Raw genomic sequence first — 10,816 nt, forward strand, 5'->3', positions numbered from 1 at the left:
CTGCAACTACTAGGGGTCAGCACCCTTCATCATCCATGACTAATTTTGCTTCAAGTGTCTCTTCCTGAAATGACAACAAAATGAGTGCTCTTCAACTCATTTTAATACACTGAAAATTATGTTCATGATTAAAAAAATTCAAACATATTTTATTGAATGAACATTCTACCATGACTCCCACAAAGATATGAGCACATAGCTTGATGAGCCTGGATTCCAAAGTGCAAGGGTGTGTGGAGGGCTTCAGGGCTCAGAATGGCCAGGGAGGGGTTAGATGGGAGCAAGTGTGTGTGTGATTTGACTTTGGTGAGTAGAATCCTGTTTTGGCCTCAAGATACCCACCCATTTTAGGGCCATGGGGCTCTATCTAACACCTGAAGAACCCAGGGCTCTTGATTGCTCAAGTTGATTCCTAAGCTCATTTAGTTTCAGAGAAATAGATTTTCTGCTCCCTTGTCCTTGTATCTGCTCCCATACCCACTAAGCCCAAGAGCTCCAGGGTGTTTGATGACCATTGAATATCCCAGATGATCAAAATGACCTGAAAGATTATGTATAATTGATGTGCTGGTTTCGTTTGGGCACTGTTTGTATGTTTATGAAACCAAGATTCTAACTCTGACCTTCTGACTGCAAATTCAGTTTTGTTCTTACAGGGTGAGTAAGTTATAATAACCAAGGTTTTTTTTTTTTTTTTACCTCCGTAGGTTTGCCAGAAAAAATGCAGGCCACTTGTCAACTTCAAATTTTTGAGAAACAACGACTAATGTTTTTGTGGAGTCCTGCTGGTGCAGTGTTCTTGGAAGCATGTCCCCATATTACACAGGGATTCCTTGGAGTCCTATATTTTACTTGCTAAATCCAGCAAGCCTATTTCGCGGTAATTTGAAGCTTACGAAAATGTTAAAGTTCTCATTCTACAATCTAGGGTGTATGTAAGAATACAAATAGGATCATTGATCCAGAAAGGAAAAAAAAAAAAAAAAAAACTATAAACACACAAGCTTGCATTAATTTTAATGGAAAATATATATACGGCACGGGGTATGTCTATACAGGAACACACCTTAATTGTATAATGAAAAAAAGGAAACTGAAAGCACTCCGGATAAATGAGCATAGCTTCTGTTAGTTACCCTCAGTCACATACAATATTTTTGGAAAGAGGAAAAACAAATAGAAAATATCATCGATTTCCACTCAGATGGAGAATCTGGTTGCCAAGAAAAGGTGTGGGGGTTGGGGGAGGCGTTGCCACTGTACAATCTATCTGGAACTGTTTGACTTTTCAGTGGTATCTTTCTTTAATTACTGAATTACACTCGTTAGGAATATGATCCTTGAATATGAATGTACAATATAATAACCTGAGAAACAACAGGAATCTACTTCTGGTCATGGAATTACAGCCTGTTGGCCTTCCTTTAATACAGTGGGGCTTTCCAGGAAAAAGGATCATGGGTAAGACTGGAAACCCCCAGAGTTCTCAGTAACGAATGGGAGTTCAGGGACACAAGGACTGCTTCCTAAACAATAATGGATACAATACTGTATGCACACACACCAAACACAATGGAACTTCTCAGAAAACCCTAATTTCAAACACTCACATTCCTTGTCTCTATTAAGGACCGCACCTTCCATTAGACAAAGTGTCCTGAATTTTGCTCATGAAGTACTGGTGCCCTTGTAACAATTCAAGAACCTACCACCTAGAGTTGGGGAACACGGTGGGTATAGGGGCACAAAACTAGGTATGTTGATAAGAATTGAAGTCTAGAGTAGAGCCTTTGTGCTCTGGATCTAAGAAAGAACCAACAAATGGCCAGAAGAGGTTCACATGATTTGTGTTGTCAACTGTAATTTGAAGGAAACATGTAGCTTTTGCCTACCTGTCAGATCCCTTTCATGGAATGTCTCCTCATCCCAACCTGCCCTCCACCCCTCCCCCACTGTAGAATGTCTGCAGTCCTACATTCTACTCCTGTTTGGATTCAAACTTTTCCCTCCTTTTCTTGGATCCATGAGCATCTGTTGCAGCCAGATCACGCTCTGAGTCCAGGACGTGGCGATTTCATGTGCTGAAGGCTGCCAGACAGCTGTGGTCAGTGCCCAAGCCTGTGGAGATGTCTTCAGGAGGGGGTAGGCCAGGAGGGAGGGGGTGTGTTATCAGATTCCTGCCACCCGTCCAACCCTTGGGAATTCAAGTTTGACACGTCCCCTGGGGACAAGCTGTCTGAGCAGGAAAAAGGAGTGGACTCTTAATACCACCCAGAATATCCCACCTAGGAAGGCTTGAAGAGGCAGATTAGAAAAATGAGACAGGGTGTTGGGGAAAGAAGGAAAGAGGTTTTGTAGCAGACATCATGAAAAGAAACACTCAGGAGGAGATGGGGAAAACTCTCAAAGACTCACTCCTTCAAGAAAATCTAGAGGACACTTTCTACTTCAGAAAGTCCCTTCCCTGCCAGTGAGTCTGCTGGGGGCATTTCGGACAGAGTGGATGTCAACCCTTTTCCATGGGTTGGAAAAAGCTTATGAGAGTGGCAGCCTGTCTGCCTGGGATTCCTGATACAGGTTCTGTGAGTCAGTGATAGCTTGGGCCTCTTAGTTCTTGGTAGACAGGGGCCTGGGAGTCTGGTTGAACTCCTCACAAGTTCTCTACCAGTAACCTGGAAGGAAGGAACAGCTAATTCAATCTCAGGATTTTTTGCAGTCTTCACCAATTCCCCCTTCCATACTGTTGCCCATCACTCGAGATTCATTGTGCTGATTCCCAGTGACCAGGCAGGGAATTCGGATGACCTAACACTTCCTTGCCTTTCCTCCACCTCCATTTAAACTTTTCCTTTGTATCAACAGCAACTCCAGTGCTGGGACCGGATACGACCATGAATCCTGGTGCCTCCATGTCTCCTTTCACTGTACTGCCCTTTCCCCCACACACTCCTGGACCTCCACAGCAAACACCCTGGATGCACCACCCACGGCCCCTCATGACTTCATCATGCCTTCCAGGCACCCCTCTTGGGCTCTCTGCTTTCCCCAGGACACTTCTTGTGCCAAGCACTGGGAATTCTGGCCCCTGTGGGGCCAGGCCTGCAAAGGTCATTTTTCAAGTGAGGACAGAAGGGAGTTCAGCAGAGCTCCCTGGAATTCAGACCTTCGTCATGGGGCAGACCCCACTTAATTGGAGTGCCCCAGAGGCTCCCAGTGGGGCAGTTGAGCATGCCCCACCCCCTTATGGGGAAGCCTCTGCTGTGATCCCTGCCACTTCTGTTGTGGCTACTCAGGCTTGTAGGGGAGTTTGGTCCCCAGCTCTTTCTCTTCAAGCTCCACCACCAGCTGCCCAGCTGGCCTCCATTTTCCCCCAAGTGAAGGCTTGCTCAGGCCAACATGCTTCTTCTGGGGAGAAAAGCCTGGCCGTCACACAATCCAGGCCTTCGCTGGATGACTCCTCCTGTAATCCCCAGAGTGTTTACCAGAACTACCGACGTTGGCAATGTTTCAAGTCTCTGGCCCGGAGGCACCATCCCCAAAGCCCTGATACAGAAGCTCTTTCCTGCTTTCTCATGTGAGTACCCTAATCAGTGGGGACAGCTGAGATTATCCTGCAGCTTTCAAACAAAGAGATCTTGGGGAGACATAATGGAGGTTAGGCTCTTTAGGAACACTTGAGAGAAGGTCATGAGGGTGATGGGATATGTTATGAGAAGGTATATTCCTGATAATATTATACACACCTCCCTGTGTACAACATATTCAGGTATCTTGTCTCAATTGATGCTGACCACCTTGTACGTGAAGTCATTCTTTATAATGGAATCGTTACCTTAACAATTATTTTCAAGAGACTAAACACTGCGGTAGAAACCCTGGTAGCATAGTGGTTAAGCTCTATGGCTGCTAACCAAAACGTCAGCAGTTCGAAACCACCACCCCTCCTCGGAAAATCTATGGGGCAGTTCTACTCTGTCCTGTAGTGTCACTATGAGTTGGGATCAACCCAATGCCAACGGGTTTGGTTTTGGTTTTTTTAAACGCTGTGGTAAAGTGAGGAGGCATGATGTGAATTTTGGTCTCAGATCACAAACTACGTTCTTCCACTGGTCTTTACCTTCCAACAAAAGAGCTGAGCATATTTTGGCCATTGCCTCAGGAGACGTGAAACGGGCAAGGCCTAGGACAACCACTTTAAGTTTACTCCCACCCTCATTCCTCTGGAGAGTATCAGTTACAACAGGGAGGTGGTAGAGTATGCATAGTGGTGAAACGCTTGGGCTCTGTCCTCCTTAGATTTATAATCCTGAGCAAGGCATTGTACATCTTCACCCTAGAGTATCTCATCAAATAAGGAGACAATTTCAGTTCATTAACAGTAGACCTAAGAAGACGATATGACCTAATATATGAAGTGTAGTCCATAAAAAGTACCCACAAGAGCAAAACTGTCCTAGCTACACTATGTGTGAGTCGAAATTGGCAATGAAGTGCAGGGTCATGGGCTTCTGTGAATGGAAGGCAGACTGATTAGTCATGTGGGAAGCTTTATCTTTTCAGAGCAGAGCCTACATCTCTCTCAACCCTGAGCTTCCCAACAGGTCAATCAATATGGAACTCTGATCACATTCACAGGATGTTTTTCCACATACACGTTGCTCTCATTGGCTGAAAGACTGAGGGCATCTTCTTCCTTTCCCCACTCCCCAGCACTCACCCAAGAATAAAGACACAGTCCACTAAACCCAAATTTCCAGCAGTCTTAGGGATTCCCTGGATTCCAAAACAGCTAATGGTATTCTGGAGGCAAAAGCACTTGAAATCTAAAACACTGGAAGAGGGACTGTCACGGACAAATAGCAAGATAGATGTGATGATGGGCAGGGGATGTGTGTAGGGGTGGGGTCAAGATGGGGATGGAATATGTATTTGTTGAAAGTTACTGACATGCATGGGTATTTAGCCCAGTCCTGCGATCCCTGGCTAGACTGAAGCCCACCATGACCCTGGAGGAGGGACTCTGGCGGTCTGTACAGGAATGGCAGCGCAAAAGCAATTTTGACCGGATGATCTTCTATGAGATGGCAGAAAAGTGAGTCTGTGGCATCCTGGCCCTGTTGGGACTGAGTGATGAGGTGTGAATGAAGAGGGAGGGTTGGTACAAATCACAGGGTCTATGTGAGGAGGAGGTGTGCACTTGGACAGGGCTCCTGGTTCCCTGATGATCCGCTGTACCCTCAGATAACTGCTACCACCACATTCACTGCTTGGAGCTTTCTGTTCTACATTCTTTAAGAAATTCACCCCTTCTACATGTTCGATTTGTGGATGGCCTGAAACTGGAGTGTTAAGACAGAATGGGGATAAACACTGTGGATACCCATGGGGATACAGTCCAAGCTGTGGACACTCTGCAGTGAGGGGATATGCTGTACCAGACAAGTTCCTGCTTGCCTCAATATCCGTACAGATAACAGGAAATTTGGGGCCACTCTTCCTTATGACAACTGGTACAAAAGTATCCTACAACCATCCAAGAATGGCCCAGGCTGGAAAGGTGTGGTCAGGGGAAGGCAGCATCTCAGTCACCCTGTTGGACGTGTTTCTGTCCCTCATTGCCTTTCCTCCCTCGGTTTAAAAAAAAAAAATCATCAAAGGAGCCTGAGGCTTTTGGGAAACCTCACATTCCACCTTTTTCCAAATCTCTCTTGGACCTCTTGCCCACCTGGTTTATATCTCAAGGCCTCAGAGCTTGAGACTAGGACCGGGACTCTAGGAACTAGTCCTTGGTGTTATCTGCAATCAACTTCATCCCATTCCAGGTTCAGGCTCTCACCTCTACCATGTGCGTTTTAGGCAAGGGCAGGAGAGGCTTGGAGAATGGTGCGCATGAGTGGGTCCTCCTGTGTGTCATGTAGGTCGGATTCAATTCAACCAACCAGTGTCAGTGTTGCGGTGTGCTATCAGGTGCTAAGGGTATGGAAATGTAGTGAGCACTATGGCTTTGTCAGGAGGAACTTCCAAGAAGGCATGGCTCATTTCCTTCACAACCTTCCTATGTTATGATTAGTTGTGCTGAAGGTGAAGGGATGATGTGGTGAACATGTAAGGGACCCAAACCTTGTTTGTGCCTCCTGGGAAATGGACTTACTGGGTACCTGGACAGGTCACTGAAGGCACATCTTTCTCCACTGCCCCATAATTGGCTGTTGCCTGGCCCTGGGGCTCCTGGTGCATCTTGCCTTCTCCTCAGCACAGCCTGTGCCTCCCTCACCCTTGTCAGGTTCATGGAGTTTGAGGCAGAGGAGGAGTTACAGATTCAGATGTTGCAGCAGAGGAATGCGTCTGTCTGCCTGCTTCCTCCGGCTCCACGCGATCTTGATCCTCACGGGCCTTCATCCACTGTGGCTGCCCAGCGTCCAGGTATGGCTAAGCAAGGTCAACAGGAGCTACGGGCCCGGGGTCAAAGGAGCTATGTAGGGACTGGTTATGTTGGGAGAAGGCACTGTCTTCCCATGTGGTGCTTTTCTTTTAAGAGGGGGCAACGGCTATTTCTATCAGCAGAGACTGCCAGATGCCTGGGGTCTCCGCTACTCTTCACTACACCCTAGTAGTGAGGTGGTTACGTTTTATAACTACAGTCTCACATGGATTATCAAAAGTGGGCTCCAATATCTAATCACCTTTAAATGTGGGTCTCAATGAGACTTCTTGTAAAAGAAGTAGTTTCGAGTTTCCCCACAAGCTGACTGTCTTAGACTGTCTGCCTCTTGCATCTTCTCCTCTCACAGTGTTTGTGGCTTCAGGTGTGCCTGACTTACCAGGAACCATGACAGTGTCTCCATAATTCTGCCTTTACAACATGGGGTTGGGTGGTGACTTAGTTATCTAGTGTTGCTAGAAAAGAAATACCACAGTGGATGGACTTACCAAACAGAAATTTATTCTCTCACAGTCTAGGAGGCTAGAAGTCTGAATTCAGGGTACCAGCTCTTGGGGAATGCTTTTACTCTCTGTTGGTTCTGGGGGAAGGTCCTTGTCATCAATCTTCCCCGGGTCTAGAAGCTCCTCAGCACAGGGACCTCGAGTCCAGAGGACTGGATTCACTCTGGGCACTTCTTTCCTGGTGGCATGAAGTTCCTCTCCTCTCTGCTTGTTTCTCTCTTTTTCCATTTCAAAAGAGATTGACTCAAGATACAGTCGAATCCTGCAGACTGAGGCCTGCCTCATTAACACAACTGCCTATAATCCTCCTTCATTAACATCATAGATGTTAGGATTTACAACACATAGGATAATCAAATCAGGTCCCCAAATGGTGGACAACCACAAAATACTGGGCGTCACGGACTAGCCAAGTTGACACACATTTTGGGGACACAATTCAATCTGTAACAGGTGTAAGAGCCAGAATTTGCTGCCGCATAAACATCCTCTTTCCAACCCCACCTATAGTGTTCATTCCAAAGAAGGGAGTTTCCATGGCACAGCCCCCTAAGCAACATCGACACAGAACCAAGCACCCCTGGGAGCCCAAGCGGTCCCATGAAATCCCTCCCGAAGCTGTCAAAGAGTATGTTGAGATCATGGAAGATCTCCTTGGAACTGCCCATTCAGCCACTGTGGAGCCAGATGGAAAATATGAAGAAGAAGAAAATGAGCAACAACAGGAAGAGGATGAGCTCTACCCAGACCCGGGACTCCTGAGCTACATTGACAAGCTGTGTGCACAGGAAGGATTTATCACGAAGGTGGGCCGGGACCTGAGGTTTGGTGTCTGTGGGCTCTGTTCTTTTGGCGTTCCAGCCACCAAACATCTGGAGTTTTACCCCAGACATTGTAATTAAGCTCAGTTCCTTCCTCCATGATCAATGTGTGTGTCCCTTTCTTGTGTGCATATGTGTGCGTGCGTATGAGTGTCTGAGTATGTGTAGGTTGGGGCGGTGACATTTTAATACACTACTGGATGCAAATTCGAGAGGGAGATTATTCCTTGTCCTCTAGAACCTCTAAATCAGTGTTTAATCCTTGTCAAAGATGTTCACAAGCCTCCTCGTTCCGTTACCAGGTGGAAGCAGTTATTCACCCTCAGTTCCTGGAAATGTTACTATCACCAGAATCACAGGTAGATCCCCTGTCCTTAAGGCAGGAGCTGGAGGAAGAGGAAGGACTCACTCTCACTCAGGTAAACCAGAGGAGGAAGGGAGAATCATAACATGAAACCCACAGGATTTCATCTAACCTGACAGTGCCTTGGCTGTCACGGCTTCTGGGGAAGGCCAGCTCCAGGTGTGGGAGCAAGTGCAGAATGAGGAGGTAAGAGATAATGGAATGGCAGAGAAGAGGAGTGGAATGGTAAGGCATTGCGTTTGGGAAAACCACAGAAGAGGACAGACAGGCAGAGCTGCAGTACTAGTTATTGAAGGACACTTGAGTGACTGACTTCCCTAAATCTTGTCCCAATACTATGGTCTCCACCACCCACTCAGCCATGTGTTCTCACAATCTGTACAGAATCAGTAATTATCCATTTTCCTTCCTTGCAGCTGGTAGAGAAGCGACTGCTGGAATTGAAAGGAAATGTGGGTGTGGAGGCATCCCCAACTTCAGGTGTGCCAACCAGTGAGTCACGTGGTACAGAGTCTGGGACCAGTCAAGATGCAGGGAGCACAGATAACCACAACAGCCAACTACAGACGAGCAAGAAAATGAGCACAAAAAAGTTGGATGCAGATGACCTGCCAAAAGATGGCAGCGGACACAGTCATCCGTCTACGTCAAAAGAACTTGCTCTCTTTACATGGAGTCCCATGTCACAGGAACTTAAGTCTGCACAATCAACTTCTCCTCAACGGCGTCCTAGTCGCACCTACCCTAGATTGGGAAACAGAGGAACCTTAATGTCCTTAGAAGCCTCTCCTATTAGTGAAACACCTGGAAAAGGAGAAGGGTCCAGTGAAGAAGAAAAGGAAGAGGACGAACTCCCCAGCCTTGACTTCCTCTTGGCATCTCAAGAAAGCCTACTGCCCTGGAGTCTTTCCAAGAGTCCTCTGTCTGCCTCCAGCATTCTGCACCATGGAATTCGGGGTACTTGGGGATCATCCCAGCTCCGATGTCCGGAGACAGTGAGTCTTCGCCAACCTGGACATACAGCTGCCAAGTGTAAGATCCCAGTTCAAGTCAGAACTCCATCACTTGCTGCAAAGCGGCCCTACTCAGGGGCTGACCTTGGAGTCTCTGGGAGGCAACCCTTGACTGTGGGAGAGGTCCAACCCTCACTGCCTCTAAAAAGAAAGTGTGACCCTTCCACACATGGAAAAAGGAAGAAGCATCTTCTTAGCCAGTAGTGAGCTCTCCTCTTCTATATGTCAGACCCTCAAGTTGGGGTCCCCTAAATAAATTAAAGTTGTCAACTCCTCCCCCATACTTATTAGGCTAATGCTCCTCCCTTAACCTAGTGGTACTTCTTGGCTGTTATACAGATACGATGAGGGCAGAGAGGGAGGCCAAAGCCTGGGCAGGGTGCACATGTATTTCCATGGTGGGAGATGTACTTTGAAGAATAGTCCTTTGTAAATTGAGATTAAAGATAGTTTTGTTGGCAGAAATTCTCATTGACTCTTTCTTCCGGTCCTCCTCTACTGCTGGATGGACTGTGGTGCTGTGAAAAGAAAAAGATACAGGTGTCCCCCGTTTTCCACATCCATATGTGACTGACTTAGCTCTTTCCTCCAGCTTTACCTGATGTCCTCAGAATGCTCCTGGGGACAGTCTGGCTCCGGCCTCTCACAGCTCATTGATAAATCACCAGTGATCACTGTCATCACCCATTTTTCACAAGCTGTGGCTTGGTTTGGGAGCTTCCTGTGGGTATCCTATCAATATCTCTGTCTCTTAACCATCTATTAATGGAATTTGCATTTCAACCTTTCAGGCTTCTTGGCCATTAACTAATGTTTCTATAATTGAGCCTGGAGGCTGCACTTTTCTTTAAGATGCTTTTTTTCTGTTTGCTAGGAAGATGTCGGACAATAGATCTAAAATGATCCTCAGCACACCCAGGGATTTTCCTGTGTAGTTTATTTGACTTGACAGGATCAAGACTTGGCTTCTTGGGGACATGGCTTTCTGTTTCTCTGCATTTATTCTAAGAAGTGGTATCATGAATTCTCAAGAGGACTTCTAAATAAGCAATGGTAGTGTGCTACTTCTGGTGAGGACAATAAGGAGACAGAATGTGTTGGAAGTACACTTGTGAAGATTTCTTTTGATAGTGTGTATATGAGCTATGAAAATAGAGAAGTTAGGAGGTCCCTTTGCCTTATTTCTGGAAAGGAAGGAATTTCATTCAATCGAATTGGGAAGGTCCATCCTGCTGTGGTCAAGGAGAGTGACCTCAGGTAACTTGGTAATCTTCCAAGAAGCATCCTATAGGTACTCTTCCCTTTCTTTTCCAAACAATGACTGAAATTCTGGGTTAAATTGATGTAGATTTAGTCTTACACTTACATTGGAAAAAGTTCCTTACAAACAAGAGGAAACCTACCTTACAGAAGAACAATACAGCCCAGGAAAAGCGGAGATGTGATGATGTTTATGGCAGACCTGGATGCCTGGAGTATGCAAGGCTAGATGTGAGCAGGGTTGGTACGAAGGGCTGAGAAGCATTGAGGTATTAGTAGTCTGATTCTTCGGGCACTTGCATAGACCCCATGTTCAGAGCACTGGGTGTTCCAGTGGTTTGGCATTTGGTGCCTGTGAGCTGCTGCATTTGTTGGGAAGTTCCTAACTGGGATCTGAATGGAGACCTCCACGA

At 46.5% G+C, this 10,816-nt stretch overlaps 1 protein-coding gene across 1 annotated transcript; it reads left to right on the forward strand.

The window, feature by feature from the left end:
* Nucleotides 1–1,457: 1,457 nt before the first annotated feature.
* Nucleotides 1,458–9,347, forward strand: LOC126082527 (NUT family member 2D-like). The gene is made up of 7 exons (XM_049895027.1): nucleotides 1,458–1,461; nucleotides 2,863–3,574; nucleotides 4,964–5,092; nucleotides 6,284–6,423; nucleotides 7,456–7,751; nucleotides 8,069–8,185; nucleotides 8,547–9,347. The coding sequence occupies exons 1-7, from the start codon at nucleotides 1,458–1,460 to the stop codon at nucleotides 9,345–9,347; spliced, it is 2,199 nt and encodes a 732-aa protein (XP_049750984.1).
* Nucleotides 9,348–10,816: the final 1,469 nt, after the last annotated feature.

The sequence above is a fragment of the Elephas maximus genome, chromosome 9 (genome assembly GCF_024166365.1).
Source record: "Elephas maximus indicus isolate mEleMax1 chromosome 9, mEleMax1 primary haplotype, whole genome shotgun sequence".
Taxonomy (NCBI): Eukaryota; Metazoa; Chordata; class Mammalia; order Proboscidea; family Elephantidae; genus Elephas; species Elephas maximus.

Coding starts and splice junctions, on each gene's coding strand:
- LOC126082527 (XM_049895027.1), top strand. Junction 6,424..7,455: donor TGTGGCTGCCCAGCGTCCAG/GTATGGCTAAGC, acceptor CCCCACCTATAG/TGTTCATTCCAAAGAAGGGA. Junction 8,186..8,546: donor AAGGACTCACTCTCACTCAG/GTAAACCAGAGG, acceptor CCTTCCTTGCAG/CTGGTAGAGAAGCGACTGCT.